This window comes from Schistocerca nitens, chromosome 5 (assembly GCF_023898315.1).
Source record: "Schistocerca nitens isolate TAMUIC-IGC-003100 chromosome 5, iqSchNite1.1, whole genome shotgun sequence".
Lineage (NCBI taxonomy): Eukaryota > Metazoa > Arthropoda > Insecta > Orthoptera > Acrididae > Schistocerca > Schistocerca nitens.
The window spans coordinates 883,038,647-883,060,880 of NC_064618.1; the positions used below are offsets into that span (position 1 = coordinate 883,038,647).

General features: G+C 43.0%; 1 protein-coding gene across 3 annotated transcripts in view; it reads right to left on the reverse strand.

The window, feature by feature from the left end:
• The window catches only part of LOC126259190 (uncharacterized), a 152,596-nt gene that overhangs the window by 14,822 nt on the left and 115,540 nt on the right, over nt 1-22,234 (reverse strand). For 2 of the 3 annotated variants that reach the window (XM_049955773.1, XM_049955774.1), the window contains exons 5-7: nt 22,065-22,180; nt 18,956-19,124; nt 16,212-16,294 (exon numbers count right to left, since the gene is read on the reverse strand). In XM_049955773.1, the coding sequence (XP_049811730.1) occupies nt 16,212-16,294; nt 18,956-19,124; nt 22,065-22,180 (368 nt within the window). The remainder of the gene's footprint in view (nt 1-16,211; nt 16,295-18,955; nt 19,125-22,064; nt 22,181-22,234) is intronic. The other variant, XM_049955775.1, reaches the window with a different exon arrangement.

Consider the following 22,234-nt stretch of genomic DNA (forward strand, 5'->3'; position numbering starts at 1 on the left):
CCTTCTTTCACTGTTTGACAAGGCAGCAAACACGGGCACGGAGCCGTTAAAAGGCTACGAGGTGCTCCAGGGAAGGGTGTCGGTTATGCCACTGTAGAGCTCGCCGACGCTCCTCAATTGCTTCAGCGACTTCCAGTGACTGCCTTACACCTCGGGCACCGGAAAGCGTGGGGGATCACATTTTCTGCCGCAGAAACAATTGTGCTAGTCACCTGCTCAACCGTCACATCGATGTTACCGTGTGGGGGAGATTCAATGGTGGCAGGAGAGGTGAAAGTTCCCCAGTCCGCCTTGTTCAAAGCCCATCTGGGCAGGCGTCCGTGTGCCTGACGCTGGGGCAGTGACAGGAAGATGGGGAAAAAGTTTCGACATCTCTGCCTCTGCCAGTAAGCGTGGCACCACCCCACAAGGGGTTATGGGCATTAAAATCTCCCAGAAGTAGGAAAGGCTTAGGGAGTTGATTAATCAGTGCAGACAGTTATTTCCTGCGTTGTCCTTATTCTGACAGCCACACCGTCAAGAGCGGTTTGAAGGGGGCACGTGTTCCCTACAGCTGAGTTTGGGACATAAATGCTAACTCCACCTGACACTCTATTATAGTCACTACGGTTCCTGTGTAATATCCCTTACAGCCGCGGAGGGCAGGAGTCGCATTGCTGAGAACCATTTTCCTGGAGGGCAATGCAGAAAGCAAGTGTAAAGCTTAACAGTTGCCGTAGCTCAGCCAGGCAGTGGAAAAAACCGCCACAATTCCACTGGAGGATGACATCACGAGACTGAGAAGGCACGAAACATATGATGAGGCAGTTTACGCCTCAGAGTCACCTGCTGCCAACGATTTATTGCCCGAGCAGTCCATATCCATTGTGTCCGAGAGTCTGGCGAGATCTAGGTCCTCAGCGGACGCCAAAATCTCCACTCCGTCCTCAGCCGCAGAGCTTGTAGGTAGCGGTGGTGTGGGTGCCACCGCAATTTCCTTTGTCTTAGGGATTTTCTTTATGGATTTCTCTCGCTGCTCCTTGGGTTTCCCTTGCTGGGAGGACTTCACTGGCTCAGTCTCCAAGACTGAGGATGAGCGTAAAGCCCTATGACCAGTTGCTTTCAGGCTCTTCAGCCACTGGTGGGTGTCGTCTTTCCCACTAGAAGAATCCTGGAGAGGGAGTGACCCAAGGGACCCCTTCCTAGCAAGAGAAGCCGAAGACGACTTACGCTTCTCCGGCTTAGAAGTGGGGACAGACGTCCTCGATGGTTGGGAGGGTGTTGCTACCGAATTAGTTGGTGTGGGAGCAACAGGTAGGGAAATGGCCCCCACCATCAAGGGAGCAGGTGTAGTTATCCGGCTCGGAGAGGTGACTGTGGCTGGTGGAGCTGATGGTGCCAGAACTGTTGTAGCAGCTGCATAAGATGATGTCATACGTACAGGATGCATGCATTCAAATTTTCTCTTAGCCTCAGTTTAGGTCAGTCGGTCCAGGGTCTTTTACTCCACGATTTTCCTTTCTTTCTGGAGAATCCTGCAGTCTGGCGAGCAAGGCGAATTATGCTCTAAGCAGTTGACACAGGTGGGAGGCAGGGCACAGAGTATTGAGATGTGATGGGCGTCCGCAATCTCGTCAGGTGACTCTGGAAGTACAGCAGGAAGCCATATGGCTGAACTTCCAGCACTTAAAGCACCGCTTCGGGGGAAGGGATATAGGGCTTTACATCACAGCAGTAGACCATCACCTTGACATTCTCGAGCCATGTATCACCCTCGAAGGCCAAGATGAAAGCACCGGTGGCAACCTGATTATCCCTTGGACCCTGGTGGACATGCCGGATGAAATGTACACAGCATCGCTCTAAATTGGTGTGCAGCTCATTGTCAGACTGCAAAAGAAGATCCCTGTGAAATGATGCCCAGGACCATAATTAAGCTCTTATGGGCCACGATGGTTACAGAAACATCCCCCAGCTTGTCACAAGCGAGTAACATCCGTGACTGGGCAGAGGATGCTGTTTTGATCAAGACTGACCCAGATCTCATTTTGGACAATCCCTACAATCCCTCCACCTCCCCAAATTTGTCCTCTAAATGCTCAACAATAAACTGAGGCCTCATCATCATGAAAGATTCCCCATCAGCTCTCGAACATTCAAGGTACCGGGGTGAATAAGATCTGCTGCCATCCTTAGCCTGACATTCCTGGCATGGTGTGGCCAGGGAGGGAAACGATTTGGGGTCATAATTCTCTGTGTTGAATTGAGCTCGTGATCGCTTAGAGACTGCTCGTGTTTCACCACCAGCTTTCCTATTTGTGAGAAAATATCTCTTTTTCTCTATATGAAACAGGGAGAAATGCATTTTTTAGAGATTTAAAATTGATATAAGACGTAGCATTCGTAGGTGACATAACAATCCATTTCAACAACTTTGATATGGCAAGGGGCAGTTAATAAGAGATGTGCACGACTCCTTTAAAACTACCTGAAGGTACCCATTTTGGCAAGCCAAGACAAAGCAGCTTATCACGATTTGAAACAAGATTATGAGAGCTCACCATTTTGGAAATGGAAATGAAATTATTCAGCACTCTTCAGTTTTACCCGATGATCTGTCAGTCAGTCCAGTTAGAAGTTACAGGGTTGCAAAACTGAACTACACTGAATGCCAGAAAAGGGGAATTTTTTCATCGTGGTATCATTATTTCAGAAAACATGTTTACCAGGCTGCACAAAAGTACCACACACATCAAGTGGATTTTTGGGTCTACATATTCTTCTCAGCTGCTTTTCACAATAATGTTCCAGAGGTTGCCCCTCAGTCCGCAAGATCCGGGCGGTCGCAGAGGGTGGGCTTACTGGTAGTTGGGAGCTCCAACGTCAGGCGCGTAATGGGGCCCCTTAGGGAAATGGAAGCAAGAGAGGGGAAGAAAACCAATGTGCACTCCGTGTGCATACCGGGGGGAGTCATTCCAGATGTGGAAAGGGTCCTTCCGGATGCCATTAAGGGTACAGGGTGCACCCATCTGCAGGTGGTCGCCCATGTCGGCACCAATGATGTGTGTCGCTATGGATCGGAGGAAATCCTCTCAGGCTTCCGGCGGCTATCTGATTTGGTGAAGACTGCCAGTCTCGCTAGCGGGATGAAAGCAGAGCTCACCATCTGCAGCATCGTCGACAGGACTGACTGCGGACCTTTGGTACAGAGCCGAGTGGAGGGTCTGAATCAGAGGCTGAGACGGTTCTGCGACCATGTGGGCTGCAGATTCCTCGACTTGCGCCATAGGGTGGTGGGGTTTCGGGTTCCGCTGGATAGGTCAGGAGTCCACTACACGCAGCAAGCGGCTACACGGGTAGCAGGGGTTGTGTGGTGTGGACTGGGCGGTTTTTTAGGTTAGATGGCCTCGGGCAAGTACAGAAAGGGCAACAGCCTCAAAGGGTGCGGAGCAAAGTCAGGACATGCGGGGACCAAGCAGCAATCGGTATTGTAATTGTAAACTGTCGAAGCTGCGTTGATAAAGTACCGGAACTTCAAGCGCTGATAGAAAGCACCGAAGCTGAAATCGTTATAGGTACAGAGAGCTGGCTTAAGCCAGAGATAAATTCTGCCGAAATTTTTACAAAGGCACAGACGGTGTTTAGAAAGGATAGATTGCATGCAACCGGTGGTGGCATGTTTGTCGCTGTTAGTAGTAGTTTATCCTGTAGTGAAGTAGAAGTGGATAGTTCCTGTGAATTATTATGGGTGGAGGTTACACTCAACAACCGAGCTAGGTTAATGGTTGGCTCCTTTTACCGACCTCCCGACTCAGCAGCATTAGTGGCAGAACAACTGAGAGAAAATTTGGAATAAATTTCACATAAATTTTCTCAGCATGTTATAGTCTTCGGTGGAGATTTCAATTTATCAGATATAGACTGGGACACTCAAATGTTTAGGACAGGTGGTAGGGACAGAGCATCGAGTGACATTATACTGAGTCTACTATCCGAAAATTACCTCGAGCAATTAAACAGAGAACCGACTCGTGGAGATAACATCTTGGACCTACTGATAACAAACAGACCCGAACTTTTCGACTCTGTAAGTGCAGAACAGGGAATCAGTGATCATAAGGCCGTTGCAACATCCCTGAATATGGAAGTTAATAGGAATATAAAAAAAGGGAGGAAGGTTTATCTGTTTAGCAAGAGTAATAGGAGGCAGATTTCAGACTACGTAACAGATCAAAACGAAAATTTCTGTTCCGACACTGACAATGTTGAGTGTTTATGGAAAAAGTTCAAGGCAATCGTAAAATGCGTTTTAGACAGGTACGTGCCGAGTAAAACTGTGAGGGACGGGAAAAACCCACCGTGGTTCAACAACAAAGTTAGGAAACTACTGCGAAAGCAAAGAGAGCTTCACTCTAAGTGTAAACGCAGCCAAAACCTCTCAGACAAACAGAAGCTAAACAATGTCAAAGTTAGCGTAAGGAGGGCTATGCGTGAAGCGTTCAGTGAATTCGAAAGTAAAATTCTATGTACCGACTTGACAGAAAATCCTAGGAAGTTCTGGTCTTACGTTAAATCAGTAAGTGGCTCGAAACAGCATATCCAGACACTCCGGGATGATAATGGCATTGAAACAGAGGATGACACGCGCAAAGCTGAAATACTAAACACCTTTTTCCAAAGCTGTTTCACAGAGGAAGACCGCACTGCAGTTCCTTCTCTAAATCCTTGAACAAACGAAAAAATGGCTGACATCGAAATACGTGTCCAAGGAATAGAAAAGCAACTGGAATCACTCAACGAAAGTCCACTGGACCTGATGGGATACCGATTCGATTCTACACAGAGTACGCGAAAGAACTTGCCCTCCTTCTAACAGCCGTGTAGCGCAAGTCTCTAGAGCAATGGAAGGTTCCAAATGAATGGAAAAGAGCACAGGTAGTCCCAGTCTTCAAGAAGGGTCGTCGAGCAGATGCACAAAACTATAGACCTATATCTCTGACGTCGATCTGTTGTAGAATTTTAGAACATGTTTTTTGCTCACGTACCATGTCGTTTTTGGAAACCCAGAATCTACTCTGTAGGTATCAACATGGATTTCAGAAACAGCGATCGAGTGAGACCCAACTCGCTTTATTTGTTCATGAGACCCAGAAAATATTAGATACAGGCTCCCAGGTAGATGCTATTTTCCTTGACTTACGGAAGGCGTTCGATACAGTTCCGCACTGTCGCCTGATAAACAAAGTAAGAGCCTACGGAATATCAGACCAGCTGTGTGGCTGGATTGAAGAGTTTTTAGCAAACAGAACACATCATGATGTTCTCAATGGAGAGACGTCTACAGACAAAGTAACCTCTGGAGTGCCACAGGGGAGTGTTATGGGACCACTGCTTTTCACAATATATATAAATGACCTAGTAGATAGTGTCGGAAGTTCCATGCGGCTTTTCGCAGATGATGCTGTAGCATACAGAGAAGTTGCAGCATTAGAAAATTGTAGCAAAGTGCAGGAAGATCTGCAGTGGATAGGCACTTAGTGCGCTCGCACGCACGCCCACGCACAGTGTCTCTGGCCTTCGAGTACATACTGTAAACAGTTGCACGTGATGGGAGAAGCAACATGGGTGGGGGGGGGGTTATGGAGGAGGCTGATCCTGGTGGGGATAGGGTAGGGCAGCTAGGTGCAATTGGGAGGCTAGGTGGGGGATGAGAGGTGCGTGTGCGGGCGTGTGTGCGTGTGTGTGTGTGTGTGTGTGTGTGTGTGTGTGTGTGTGTGTGTGTGCGGGCGTGTGTGTGTGTGTGTGTGTGTGCGGGCGTGTGTGTGTGTGTGTGTGTGTGTGTGTGTGCGTGTGTGTGTGCGGGCGTGTGTGTGCGGGCGTGTGTGTGCGGGCGTGTGTGTGCGGGCGTGTGTGTGTGTGTGTGTGTGTGTGCGGGCGTGTGTGTGTGTGTGTGTGTGTGTGTGTGCGGGCGTGTGTGTGTGTGTGTGTGTGTGTGTGTGTGTGTGTGTGTGTGTGTGTGTGTGTGCGGGCGTGTGTGTGTGTGTGTGTGTGTGCGGGCGTGTGTGTGTGTGTGTGTGTGTGTGTGCGGGCGTGTGTGTGTGTGTGTGTGTGTGCGGGCGTGTGTGTGTGTGTGTGTGTGTGCGGGCGTGTGTGTGTGTGTGTGTGTGTGCGGGCGTGCGTGTGTGCGGGCGTGCGTGTGTGCGGGCGTGCGTGTGTGCGGGCGTGCGTGTGTGCGGGCGTGCGTGTGTGCGGGCGTGCGTGTGTGTGGGCGTGCGTGTGTGTGGGCGTGCGTGTGTGTGGGCGTGCGTGTGTGTGGGCGTGCGTGTGTGTGGGCGTGCGTGTGTGTGGGCGTGCGTATGTGTGGGCGTGCGTATGTGTGGGCGTGCGTATGTGTGGGCGTGCGTATGTGTGGGCGTGCGTATGTGTGGGCGTGCGTATGTGTGGGCGTGCGTATGTGTGGGCGTGCGTATGTGTGGGCGTGCGTATGTGTGGGCGTGCGTATGTGTGGGCGTGTGTATGTGTGGGCGTGTGTATGTGTGGGCGTGTGTATGTGAGGGCGTGTGTATGTGAGGGCGTGTGTATGTGTGGGCACGCGCGCAATTTGTGCTTGCATGAATGATTTCTCTACTGTAGAAGAAGGTCTTTTGGCGAAAAGCTCACTTGTTTAAAAGTCTTTTTGTTGTGGCTGCCTTGGACTCAACATAGCCACTATATGGTGTGTAGTACTCTAGCCTTTTCATGACACTGTTGAAAACCAAGGAATTATCTTTTCTTTAGGATGCAACAATGAAAAGCATCCACCACCTTAACACTGTGAACACTTTGGTGCCTGATATTTCAGTTCTTGTTCTGAAAAGAAAATGTCAAATATCAGAAGCCCAATAAATGTATTCTACTTCTATTAGAACAGTTGTTTGTTTATATCCTTAACTTCCTATTTGCCTGAGGTAGCAAGACACTTCATTGTAGCAATTAAGAGTATGAGATTGGTGATCATTCAAGGTGCTTTAGGCAGATCAAAAGGCTTGCACTCTGTCAAGATAACACACAAACTCTTGGTATTTATTTATTTTAAAAGAGTACATTAGAGTACAAGTCTGTAAGGAACAACAGACTTCATTTTCTTATTCAAATAGTAACCAACTCCTATTGCCAACTTCCACTGAGGTGACAAAAGTCATAGGGTAGCAATATGTGCATAAACTGAGGGTGGTAGTATCGCGTACACGAGGTATAAAAGGGTAGTGTACTGTTGGAATTACCATTTGTATTTAAGTGATACATACGAAAGGTACCTGATGTAATTATAGCCGCATGATGGCAATTAACAGACTTTGAATGTGGAATGGCAGTTGGAGCAAGATGAATGGGACATTTCATTTCACAAATTGTGCTGCAGCACCTCTCCTGGACTCATGACCATATTGGTTGGACCTCAGACAATTGGAAAACCTGATCGGATGAGTCCCAATTTCAGTTGGTAAGAGCTGATGGTAGGGTTCGAGTGTGGCGTAGACCCCATGAAGCCGTGGACCCTAGTTGTCAACAAAACACTGGACAAGCTGGTGGTGGATGGGTCCTCTGATCCAACAGAACCGACCATTGAGTGGAAATGGTTATGTTCGGCAACTTGGAGACAATTTGCAGCCATGAATGGATTTCATGTTCTTAAATAATGATAGAATTTTAAAGGATGACAATGCACCATGTCACTGGGCAACAATTGTTTGTGACTGATTTGAAGAATATACTGGATGATTCTGGCGAGAGATAAGTTCTTGCACAAAATCCTGCACCTGTAACACTTTTGCAATTATGGACAACTATAGAGGCACCATGGCACAATATTTCTGTAGGGGATTTCCAAGAACTTGTTGAGTCCATGCCACATGGAGTTGCTGCACTATGCTGTGTAAAAGGAGATCTGAAACGATATTAGGATACATCTCATGACTTGTCACCTCCGTGTATTACAGAAACAATGCATTAATAGCAACAGAGGTCTTGCATTAACATGCACACTTTGTTTTTGTTTACTATGAACTTTTCCTTAGAAATTCAACACACTCACTTAAACAATACAATATGTTTTAATGCCACAAAACTTTTGTAGCCAGAGTCTTTGCAGATATATCTATTACACAAACAAAAGCTTTCAATTTCATACAGCACCAGCTTTTCTTTCAGTCTCAGTGCCATTTTCATGTAGTTATTCAGCAATACTTCTATGAGAGTCTTAAAAATCTTTATCTCCAATCAACATGGAGCTGCAGATATGTATTCTGCTTTGGCAGTAGATAGTGCAACCACACATTGTTATTTGCAACACCAATCTGTCTGTGAAATCTGCATCACATTAAGCAACTATTTCTTGTTCTTATTCTTCTTATGAGTAGGATATTCCATTCCCTGTTATTGAATTCAAGTATCTTAAAGTTCTTTTCAGATTGTGTGTCTTGAGTGATCTAGGTTACTTGTTGATCTGCTTTCATGTTTCACTGTAAATGACAAGTCAAATTTCTTCAATTACTCCATGAGGGGAAATTGCTGTTGTAACAGTTTTCGATTCTGGTGCCTTCCACCACTTCTTTAGCACATTTTTCTTGGCAAATAGAAATATCACCTTTTGTTCTTTTGATTTCAAGTCAAAGGAACATTGTTGTGTTCTTCAACAACTGTAAAGTGAAAAGGAAGGAAGGAAGGCAGGCAGGATAATTGGGTTTAACGTCCCGATGACATTGAGGTCATTAAAGATGGAGTAGAAGCTCTGATTGTGTCATGGATGGGCAAGGAAATCAGCCATGCCCTTTCAAAGGAACCATCCGGCATTTGCCAAGAGCGATTTAGGGAAATCACGGAAAACCTAAATCTGGGTGGCTGGACACGGGTTCGGACAGTTGTCCTCCCAAATGTGAGTCCAGTGTACAACCCACTGCACTATCTCGCTCAGTCTGCAAAGTTAAAATTTTTCATCAGTTTTTGAAGGATATTTTTCATTTGATAGATGTTTTCTCCAAATAGAATTCCTTTCTCTAAATAGAATTCCTTTGTCAACCTGAACAGAAAGATACATTTTCTTCTCTGTATCCGATTTGTAAACACGTTGGTATCTCGGTTGGATCTTTCTCCTTCTTAAAAAAAAACTCATTCAGTTTCTTATTCCATTGCAAAGGAACTTGTTTCAATCCATAAAATGCCCATCTGAGGAAGCAAATTTTCCCAGGTGCTTTGCATCCCTCAGGAACTTCCGTGAAAACTTAATTCTTTCAGAGCACCACTTAAAAAGGCTGTTTTGACATCAACTGTCATAATTATCAAATCGTCTTGTGCAAGAAATCCAAATAGAAACTCGGGGAATTAGTCCTTACAACAGAACTACAAAGTCTTTGAAGTCCAGTTTTCCTTCATCAAGTTGACATACATTTGCAACTAGCCTACCTTTGTTCTTTCCATTATCCTTTTTCTTGAAAATCCGTTTTCTACGTCTACATGACTACACCGCAGTTCAAAGTGCAGTGCCTGACAGAGGATAACTACTACTTTTCCAATAGTACTTTCTTTAATCACCAAAGTCCTTGTTTCATTTTTCTTCAATTATTCTCTCCCTTTATTAAATTTTCCTTGGCTTCACGTTCAATGTTAGCATGACAAGCATAAAATCTCTTTGGCAAATTTACATGATATCTTGGTTTGTGAAATGGTTTTTGATCTTCTTCTGGATCTTCTCTTTTTTCCATCAACATCAAAAATTTGGTTTTCTACATTTAAATCTATTCCTTCTTCTTTTGTGTCCACTCTTTTGTCTTCACACCGATATGTAAATTCAATATCTCCTGCTTCATACAATTTTCCAGCCTTAGGATTCCATACGACATAGCCATTGTCTATATATCCTACAGGAACAGCGCTTACACTCTGATTTTTTTAAACACTCAAGTTATTTTGTGAACACAACAAATCCAAGAATACCCAATCATGACAAATTTGGTTTTTTCCAGACCGCATTTGAGCTGGGGTCACAACAACCACAGTAGGACTTCTGTTCATGAGAGAAGCTGCAATAAAGACCGCATAGCCCCTCATTTTGTTTCTAACTTTTAATCAAACAACATGGCCCTTAATTTTGTTCATTATAGAAAGATATATATCATCTTTGTTTTTAGATATATTTTTCCCACGTGGAATGTTTCCCTCTATTATATTCATATCATTAATTTGAACCCAACAATTACGTTTGTTATTGTCACTGTTGCATTTCGAAATCTTTTCTGTCATCTTATTTTCTCTTTCTGTTTTCGCAAGTACTTTCACTTTGTATTCACCTTCTCCTTTTTACCGTAATCTACCATACAATTTTATCCCGCCTATATATACTCAATAATACGTAACCCACTTCCAAATCATTACCAAAAAAAAAAAAAAAAAAAAAAAAAAAAATTTTTTTCCCGCTTTCAACACTACTGCTGCTACACCTCTGCCCAAACTCTTTGCCTTTACAAATGTTTGCTTGTGTCTGTGTATGTGCGGATGGATGTGTGTGTGTATGCGAGTGTATACCTGTCCTTTTTTCTCCCCTAAGGTAAGTCTTTCCGTTCCCGGGATTGGAATGACTCCTTACCCTCTCCCTTAAAACCCACATCCTTTCGTCTTTCCCTCTCCTTCCCTCTTTCCTGACGTGTCCATCGACCTGCCAGCGCTTGTGTTTGGTAAAGTCACATCATCTTTGTTTTTAGATATATTTTTCCCACCTGGAATGTTTCCCTCTATTACATAAATCCACATTCCTAGCAGTTAGTACTTTTGTACTCTCCTCCTCCTGTTAATCTTACTTTTTCTGTCTTCAGACTGGAATAAACTTCACTGTCATTTACATATTCCTTGATATGGTCTTCTGTTTCGACTTGTGTATGTGTAAACATACACTTTCAAGAAATGTGTATAATCATCAAGACATGTTAAAAAATAGTCTTCATTTAGGAAAGTTGGTGGGCTTATCTCACCATATAGAACAGTGTGAGGGGCGCTCAACATCATGGTCATCAGCATTTTGACAAAAAGTCAGCATACCAATCTTACAGATGAGGACGAAGGCTGTCTCCACATGTGGAGGAGTTTATAATGTATTAAAGTCTGCCTCCCTTCCCCACCAATTTAGGGATGAGGCCTGACAGTTCACAAAATTTCACCACTCTTGCAACGCTGAAATAGTATCTGCAAGGATGGTGGCAGATCGGCATTGATACTGAGGTCTGCCCTAGTATCAGTATATACATTATGTGGTTGAAAGTATCTGCACACCCCCAAAAACATATGTTTTTCATATTAGGTGCATTTTGCTGTCACATACTGTCAGGTACTCAATATCAGCGACCTCTGTAGTCATTAGACATCGTGAGAGAGCAGAATGGGGAGCTCCGAGGAATGCACGAACTTCGAACGTGGACAGGTGATTGGGTGTCACTTGTGTCATATGTCTGTATGAGAGATTTCCACACTCCTAAACATCCCTAGGTCCACTGTTTATGATGTAATAGAAGTGGAAATGTTAAGGGACATTTACAGCACAAAAGCATACAGGCCGACCTCGCCTGTTGACTGACAGGGACCACCGACAGTTGAAGAGTGTCATAATGTGTAATAGGCAGACATCTATCCAGACTGTCACACAGGAATTCCAAACCGCATCAAGATCCGGTGAACGTCATCTGCCAGCGTGCATTGTACCAACAGTAAAATTCGGAGGCGGTGGTGTTATGGCGTGGTCGTGTTTCGCATGGAGAGGGCTTGCACCCCCTTATTGCTTTGTGTGACACTATCAAAGCACAGGCCTACATTGATGTTTTAAGCACCTTCTTGATTCCCACTGTTGAAGAGCAATTTGGGGATGGCGACTGCACCTTTCAACACGATCGAGCACCTGTTCATAAAACACAGCCTGTGGTGGAGTGGTTACCTGACAATAACATTCCTGTAATGGACTGGCCTGCACAGAGTCCTGACCTGAATCTTACAGAACACCTTTGGGATGTTTTGGAATGCCTACTTCTAGCCAGGCCTCACCGACAAACACCGATACCTCTCCTCAGTGCAGCACTCCATAAGGATGGGCCAACACCATATTGAATTCCAGCATTACCGATGGAGGGCGCCACGAACTTTTAAGTCATTTTCACCCAGATGTCCGGATACTTTTGATGGCACATGTAAGATACACATTGCCACAATATGCTGAATTGAAAGTGGAACACCATAAACTTCACAGAGTGGTGGATTCTCCTGCCAAAGGAGGAAGCCACGTGTTAAAGGCCACGTGTTTGACATGCAGTCTGGTAAGCATAACCTCCTTCCAGTGGTGAGGCTGACAAGAAGTTGGCCATGCCTGTATGGTCAATCTGAGCGACCGCAGTTTACTTTCTGTCCCTAGCAACCATTCAGTCTCCCACTGATGCATTATGCATCTGTCACAAAATTAGAAGATGGTGTGCAATGGAATGGGACACTGATGGGCAGCTCCATCCCTACAAGCTTTCTTGTCGGCCGTGTCTTTTCCCCTGTATCCCAATGTGGCCAGGTACCCAGCAAAAGATAACGACCTTGCCAAGGTGTTGGAGCTGCTGTAAGGAGTCACGGATGAGATGAATCAGCTGGTCTACTGGATACATTCGGTGAAGTGCTTGTAGGGCACTAAGCATGTAAGGTGATGTCTGTGAACCCTCTACAGGGCAATCAGAATTCCATATAATTCTGCATCATAATTTGTAAATTGTTCTGGAAGACGCACTTTAAAAACCCTATCAGGAAAAACAGCAGAATAACAGAAGTAAGTCTCTTGCATCTGTATAAACAATGATAAAACTGTGGCACGTACTTAAAATGGATGTAAAGAGAGTTGTAAAAACATAATCTGTAGTACTAATTTTCTTGTACTGTATAGAGCTTAAAATCACATTGGGTCTCTGAATACACCAAGGTCGCAACACATTCCATCCCTAGTAGTGTATGTTGATGCCAAATAGATACAGATCCTCGAGACAGTCTGTAGCACGTATCCCAGATCGTTTGGTCACATGGCGCTGATTCCTGAGCAGCTGTTAAAAGGTGGGTTGGAACACTGCATTATATGCCAATGACTGGAGACGCTGAGATTTTCAGTACCTGTAGAGCCAAAAGGATACATCACCAAATCCACAGTTGTGGTTCACCAGCCTCTGCACACAGACTCTGAACTGGGGTTGGCCCAAAAGGTTCCAATCAATACCCAAATGCCCCCATGGTGCACAGCATCAAACATCTTGAGATAGCATGTAGGGGCTGATCTATAGATCACGCTGCCATAATCTAAATGTGATCGAACAAATGCCCTGTAAAACTGCAGGAGGCAGGACCTGTCAGCTCCCCATGTTTTTCCACTAAGGAATTTCAAAATATTCAATGACTGGAAGCTCTTTATTCATAATTCTTTCAGGTGTGTGAGCCAATTTAATTTCAACTCAAGTAATAAACCCAGAAAACACACAGTTTTTTGAAAACGTAAAATATTGTCCCCCGCTGTGAGTACTGGTCGGTTAAAACTTCGATGAGAATGGTTAAAACTGACACATGTAGTCTTCTCCAGTGAGAAACGAAAACCAGCTGTCCTGTCGCAGGTTTCCAGCCTTCTAATGGTTACCTGTAGCTGCCTTGTCGTCATCGTAAGATCAGAGGCAGAATAAAAGATTGCAAAATCATCCACAAAACAAAGAGAAATTGACAGGGCTAATGAATGCAGAGGAAATGCCGTTAATAGTGATGGCAGACAATGTGACACTGAGGACACTGCCTAGGAGGACCCCATTTTCTTGAACAGAGCAGTGAGACAAGGCATCGCCATTGCGATATCAAAAACACCGGTCCTTGAGAAAGGATTGGATAAGAAGGGAGCAGGCATCCACATAGTTGGCGAAGGACTCTGTACCTCCAAGTAGTATTGTATGCTGTTTTGAGGTCAAAAAACACAAAAACCAAATGGTTTTGGCGTAAGAAGGGCTCCTGTATCGCCGTCTCCAGTAGAGTTAAGCTGACAAGCGTGGAACGGTGGTGCCTGAAACCGCACTGGGAGCAGCCAGATGAGGCAGTGGTTAACCATGCATTCAAGAGGCTTACCCATACAACTGTAAGGGCTGCACTCTGGTAACTATTAGGCAAACTACAGTTTCAAATTTTGTCTCTCAATAGTAATATTCTGGCAAAAGTATTAACTTACCAGCATACATCTCTGGTTTAAATACAGTACTGCACTGTAAAACTACAATCACTTGTCAGCCCTGAGGTAGGTTAATTTATATATGCCGAGATGATGTAACAAATAGTGCCATCTACTGAAGTAGTGTGTGCATTAAATACTTTACTTGGATTATTTTCCGTGGAAAGAATTTCTTCTGTAACATCAGTGATCTTTCTTTCTTTCTTTCTTTCTTACTTCCTTCCTTCCTTCCTTCAAGGCATGGCCCCCTCAATCACAGACTTCCAGTCGTTTTGGTCTTCCGCACGCCTGCGCCACCTTCTTACTCCCGCCGCTCTCAGGCTGGCTTCCACATCTTCCAGCCATCTCACACGTGGTCATTCTCTCCTTTTTCTACCACCAGGATGTCCCATCATCAGCTTCTTCAGGAGCCTTTCTTCTGTCATCTGCTGGACATTTCCTAACCATCTTAGCCTTCCCATTTTGAATGAGATTACAAAATCAGGTTCTTTGTACAGACACCTTACTTCTTCATTAGTCCTAATTCTCCATACTTCTCCTTTTACAGGACCAAAAATCTTCCTCATCACTTTCCTATCTCAGATACTTAGCTTCTTCTCCAAAGCCTCTGTCAGTACCCATGCCTCACTGCCATACATAAGAACTGGTTTGATCACTGTTTTATAAAGTGTCAGCTTTAATTTCCTACTTAGGTTCTTACTTTTGAGCATGAAGTAGAGTGGTCTATATGATCTGTTGGCAGCCTTAATTCAGTTTGTGATATCTGCCTCCACTTTGTTTTCTGATGTTATTACTGAGCCAAGATATATAGAACAGTATACTCTTCCGAAGCTGTACCCTTCCAACTGGAGCTCATCTGTGTTTCTTCTAACTCTCTCAGTTACCATGTACTTAGATTTTGTCTCACTAATTTTTAGACCAAGGTTCTTGGCAGTGGCTTCAAACTTTTCAAAGCTGATGTAAGTGCCTCTGTACTTCTGGCACTTATTACCACATCATCTGCATACGCTAAAATTTGAAGAAGCCAATTATAAATACTGCCTCCTGGGTTTGTGGTTATTGATCTTACTGCATTCTCTAATACTAGGTTGAACACACATTTTTCAACATCACTGATCAGCTCCTGATACTGGGTAATAATCTTACTCTGTTCTTTTCTCTCTTCCTTCTTACACTGTGCTGCTTTGTCTTTATCACTTACAGCCCAGTATCAGGTTCCACACCCTGCCTCAGTGGCTTTCAGAATATGGGTGTGTCAAATAAAATTACTTTTTCCCTTCTTCCTTTAATCTATTGCTTTTCAATAAGGGATATTATGGAACAGTAATGATATAAGCAAGTTCAGCCTTTGTCTACTCATGTTTGAGGTTTATGATTACATCAAGTATTAAATATTTCTACTATCATCAATGTGATATAAGCTTATTGTACCAATTATAACACTTTATATACTGGGTAGATATATAATTCACTCATTAAGCAACAGCAGGAGAAAACACACACAAAATTTAAAGAAACGTGCAAGCTTTCAGAGCCAGTGATTTCTCCTCCTAGCAGAAGGGTTGAGGGAGAAGAAGAAAGGTTGTAGGAAAAGGACTGGCAAGGTTTGGGAAACGGGGAGAGTTACAGAAAAGTCATCCAGAACCCCTGGTCAGAGGAGACTTAATGGACGGGATGAAACACTGGTAAGAATTGTATGTATCTAATACAAATATTTTTCTCTGGGAAACTCTTCAAACTATATAAAAATTTATCACTTTGCACTGTACGAAATGTGCTTTAATATTGCTTCTGGACCCAAATATGTTTTATGATTATTAATTAACAACCATGTGTTCTTGTTCTATATACTATCACAAAACATATGAAATCTTGTGGTAAAACTTGTTAAGGGCATAAAAGAAATTATGGAAATGCATAATTTACATTTAGCACAGCACATTTCTGAAACACATAAAACTTTATATACCAGTACATGAAACATACTTACATTTACACTATCTTCAAACCACTTTTTCTGTACATACAGCTCTTCATAACAGTTTACTGGTTCTCGTAATTTAGATGGTTTCACTAAAAATAAAAAACCTCAATCAAATTTCAGTTGGTTTATATCATGGGAACTACACTTAACTCTATTAAGCATACTGTCTCTCATTCAACAACAACCACCACCACCTGTATTTTCAGCTGAGAATACTTATGTCTTTGTATTCAGTGATAATTACAATGGAAAGTCCAGGTCAGAAAATCAACAATTATGAAAAAGATAGATTGCTGCTCACCATAAAGATGACATGCTGAGTTACACATAGGCACAATGAAAAGACTGTTACACATTTAGCTTTTGGCCAAACCCTTCTTCAGAAAAGAAAGGAAAAAGCACACATTCTCACAAGCAGGTACATCACATACACACATGACCACTATCTCCAGCCGCTCCAGCCAGACAGTAAGTGTTGTGTTGAACGAAAGCAGTGGTGCAGGGAAGGGGAAAAGAGAGCTGGGTACAGTTGGAGGGAGAGGTGAACTGTCAGGTGAGGGACCTGTGGCTATAAGGTATCAGGACAAGGCTACCTGACAAAGTACTACGAGGCTGTGGCAGATGAGAAAGGGGGAGCAGAAAAGCAGAGGAGCAGAGAGGGGAAAAGACTAGTGGGTGCGTTGGCAGAGAACGGGCACAGTGAAGGCAAAGGGGCATCAATTGGTAGGAAGTTGTAAGACAGAGAGGGCAGAAACTGTTGGGTGGAGGGTGTAAGGACAGTAAGTTATCATATGTTGAGGCTGAAATGAGATTGGGAGCAGAGAATGAGCTGTAAATGAGATTGGGAGCAGAGAATGAGCTGTAAATGAGATTGGGAGCAGAGAATGAGCTGCAAGGGTAAATCCTTGCCACAGGCTGGTCCACTTCGCTCTTGGCCATAGTTTGGTTGTGGCCATTCATACTGGTGGACAGCTGGTTGGTAGTCCTGCCAATACAAAAAGCTGTGCAATAACTGCAACTATGCCAACCTGTTTATGGGTCAAACGGAAACCTTCGTAGCCTCCCAGAAAACCAAAATCCTAGTCTGGTTCAGGTTCACTAACCAGTCTCAGGGCCCAGACATCCTATCCTCATTCCTTCACAACCTCAACACCTTCTCCCCATTCCCTTCACCTGGTCTTCTTCAACCCAGCATGCTACCTTCGTGGGCACTCTTTGATGTCTCCATGCACACCTCTGTCCACATTAAACCCATCAATCACAAACAGCATCTGCATTTCCGATATCTGCCACTGCTCCCACACTAAAAAATCCCTTACGTACAGCCTGGCCACCCAGACACGGTGTATCTGCAGTGACAAGAACTCCCTTGCCCAGTCTGCTCAAGCTCTCACAAAGGCATTCACAGACAGGCACAATCCCCCAGACCTAATCTGCAAACAGATTTACCATACCATATCCCCACACACCCCCAATCCTCCCATCACTGACAAGAATCAGCAACAAAGGAGTGCCCCTTCGTCACCCAATACCATCCCAGACTGGAACAACTGAACCACATCCTTCATCAGTGCTTTTATTGTCTACCATCATGCCCTGATATGAGGGAAATCCTATCCAAGATCATTTACACCCCTCAAGGTGATGTTCCATCGTCCACTAAAGCTTCAAAACATCCTAGTCCATCTCTTTGCCACTCCCAATCCCAACCCCTTGCCACAAGGATCATATTCCTGTGGAAGACGCAGGTGCAAAACCTGCCCAATCCACCCACCCAGCACTTCATATTCCAGTCATGTCAAAGGCTTATCCTACCTTCTCAGAGGCTGGGCCACCTGTGACAGCAGCCATGTCATGTGCCAGCTCTGCTGCAGTCATTGCAGAGCTTTTTATATTGGTATGACTACCAACTAGTGGTCCACAAGGATGAATGGACACTGCCAAACTCTGGCCAAGAGCAAAGTAGACCACCCTGTGGCACAACATGCAGCTGAACATAACATGCTCGTTTTCAATGCCTGCTTCACGTTTGTCATATGGATCCTTCCCTCCACCATGAACTGTTCTGAACTGTGCAGATGGAGGTTATCCTTGCAACACATTCTTTGCTACTGAAATCATCCTGGCCTCAACTTATGGTAACATACGGTCCCACACCACCACCCACCAGTTTCCGCTCCCTCTGTCCTATCACCTCTTCCTAATTCGCATCCTCTTACCCTCACTGTGTGTCGCTCTCTGCAAACGCACACATCTACCCCTCTCCGCTCCTCACCTTTTCTGCTTCCTCTCCCTCATAGCCTCCCAATGCTACACTGGGGAGCCTTGTGCCAACACCTTATAGGCCCAGCTCAGCTCACTCCACTCGACAGCATTCGTCTCACCCTCCAACTGTACCCAGCTATCTCTGCCCCACTCCCAATTGCTGCTTTTGTTCAAGGCAACAGTTGCAATCTGGTTAGAGGGGCTGGAGGTAGCAGTCATGTGTGAGTGAAGTGTACCTGCTTGTGTCAATATGTGTATACATTTTCCTTTCTTTTCTGACGAAGGCTTTGGCCAAAAGCTAAGTGTGTAACAGTCTTTTCGTTGTCTGTGTCTGCAACTCGATGTGTAAACTTTACAGTGAGTAGCAATCCATCTTCCTAATAATTCTTGAACCGTCTAAACAGATATTTGTAATTATTTTAACAGCAACAAAAGGGAGAACTGATGTGGGTGGTGATGGTGGAAGACTGGGTGGAAGCACGCACTTCTATACTTCTGCCTCACTGTAGAAACTTCTTTTAAATATCCACGGTGATGGTCGCGGCACCTGTACAACTGGTCTTGTTGGATTTCCCTCTCTTCTTCATCAGTCCTCCAATCACTTAGTAGACTTCCCTGATGACTACAGTCTTCATTACAGGAATTTCGGTAGTACTGTATGTAAATAAACATATATGTAAATTAATAGGTCCCACAGTGGGATTAAATGAATTTAAATTTCATTACAAACACAACAAATAAAATAGTTAGGCAATACATATTAAGTTCCAAAATACTATGTATTTTATAAAGGAAGTTAATCGTCTGGTGAGCTTAAATGAATTACTAAATGAAAAACTAATCTGAACGACACTTAACATTAACTCTAATTTGCCCGTCAGCACTGGTTACCAGGGAATGTTTATCCCGTTTGAAAGGGGCTTTTTGGCCATGATGTTCAACTGGCAACAGAAAGTGCAGTGTGAACAATTATGATAATCTGTTTGGGAATAAACAGCCAAGGGATTCAAAATCTTAATTTTCTTACATAAACACTACAAATATATGTTTGCTGCTTCATCTCTAAGTTAGCGTCTTATTAGTTTCACAAAAAAATATAAATTATTGACTTTGTACTAATATTTATGTCACATTTTCAACACCGAGTGGGAAAAAACTGGTAAAAATCAACACTTATATTTGGATACCATATTATAATTTTATCAACAATCTACCCTTATACTTCCAAGGGAATAGTCCAACCCAACATTTTGAAATCTGGTCTGAAATATTTTCACATGGAACAAATACACCTAAAAAACACAATGTCAGAGTTTTAGCTGCTAAGACACACTACAAGTATTTTTTTTAAATGTTGAAAATTGTTAAATTTGTAGCTTGCCAGGTGACTGGAAACACGTGCACGCCTACCAGAACTGTAGCGGACAGTGCATATGTATTGTGTCAAACACACATCCTTGATTGACGGTACATCAGTAAACAAATGACAAGGCACAATGCATTCGTATGCTAAGAGGTACGACTGAATTAATTTTGTGTTTTCTTAGTATATGCTTGCTAACAGCATTTGTCTGTGTGTAAGCTCCAGAGTATCCAATTAACATTTTCATCCTCACAAAGATAAAATAAGATGAATGTATTATGCAATCCAAATCACCTACTTCTCTCAAAGGACTAAAAGTTTTTTATATATTAGTTAATTTCTTGAACATTCATTTGAATGATGTCAAAATTTCATTAAAAGTTATGGAAACATTAGAAGAATGAGGAAGTAACTCTGACGATTCTGTGAACTGTGGTTAGAACAATGATTGTTACGAAGTCCAGAGCAAAAGTACAGTACTTCCTAGCCCAAGGGAGACATGGTAATAACTCTCAGTGAAAAAGAAAAGGCTGTAAATTATTTCGTTAAATTAAGGAGGGAGAAAACACTTAAAATTACACTGTCTGCAAAGCTAGTTTCTTTCGTACTGGAATTGTATAAATGTAAAAAAAATACTTACATGCAGTATGAAATATGCCCCAAGATATAACCTGCAAAAGTGTGGAAGACAAACTATTCAAACGAGGGAGTTCTATGCAACTGGGCCTCTGAATTGCAAGTGAGATGAGCATTACTGACTTCCAGGCTTCTTTGAATTGGTTAAGCAGATTCAGAAAATTACACAGGAAAGGAAGTTGCAAAATAATGAAGCTCACTTCACGTAAATGTCTAAAGGAGATGTCATTAATAGGTAGTACTGTAGACGAATTCGTAGCTCCTTGTTATCCCCTAAAACGCTGTGTATACAACCTTATAATTTCAAGGGAGGAAATAAATAAATAAATAAAATATGACAAGAGTAGCTTGTGCAGTTGATGGATGCCATGACACATTCATATACAATAACGCCACTAATAATATAATGTATTGTTATATAATTACAGTGATAAGTATCACTGGATTACAGTTTCCGCAGCTTTACATCCACCTTCAGTAACCTCGAAGGCAAATTATGGCCAAAAATTAATAAAAGGACTGTTTAGTTGCAGATATCTTGTAATCAATGTAGCAAAATCTGGAAAAATAGGAGAGAATAATTTTCAATATCACATCTGAAATATCTTCTTATCAGTTGCAGAAAATAATTTGTTGCTTTTGCTGGACTCTTGGCCTGGACATAAGGACAGCTCTGTAATTAGAAGGATGACCAAAAGGCTATCAACATAATTAGGTTTCCATTCTGGACTAATGGTGTGACTCAGCCCCTCAATAAAGAAGTTTTTCAACAGTGTTAAGAATTTTTCAGAAAATGACCGGGCAATATAATATAGGTTTATTGATGTAACAGTATAGCTAAACTTACGCCACTTGTGCACTGTCGTTCGGCATCATCACGTTTTATGAATATGACAAGGTATGCCTCGTAAGCAACACTTTATGCAGGACAACAGCCACAACAATTTCTTTCTCTGTTCCAACATTGTCTAAATAACCTAGTAATTACTGTGAAGTGCCGGAATGCATTAATTTTCCTTTGTTTGCATCATCCAGTACACATTCGCATGTTTGATGACTACAGGAGATAAACAAGGAACTGTTTATTGTTAGTAAAATAAACTTATTCAAAAATTATCGTAAGAACTGTGCTATGCCTTAGTTTTCTCTGCCAGTAACTTGTTTCACAATTACAACTGCAACAGTTTAACTGTCATCAATATGAACAATGAGGGGAGGGGGGTATTAACTTGAGACTTTGTGGTATGGTGTAAGTGCTTAAAATTCGTGTGTGTGTGTTCACTTTGGACTTCGCACTATGTGGTACTACATTCTCTTGTCACGGCTGTGTCTGCTTGTTCTCCAGATCTCATGCCTGGTGAGTGACTTAATTTTATACTTAGCGTGCACTTTCACAGCTAACATTTTGACAGTGCGTTTCTTTCAGTGTATTCCTCCTGTGTGAAAATTTCTCAGGATAGGTTTTGACATATTAGATTGGACCATTCCCTGGTTAGACACAATTCTCAGTTTTTATGAAAAAGAGTTCATTCATATAATTAAAATGAGCAAAATTAGAAAAACAGGTGCCTGGCTATTTACATCAATTGCCTTACATTATTAACGATGGTCACCAGGATAGTGTCATCCACATTTATCCGTCGCTGGTTTTTCTCTTTAACTTGAGATCTGTGAAATTCCTCACGAGACTCGTACAAAGCCTGTATCTGATCTGAAAAAGAATAAATAGCACCAGTTACTAGAAATGTAATTTTTTATGGAGATT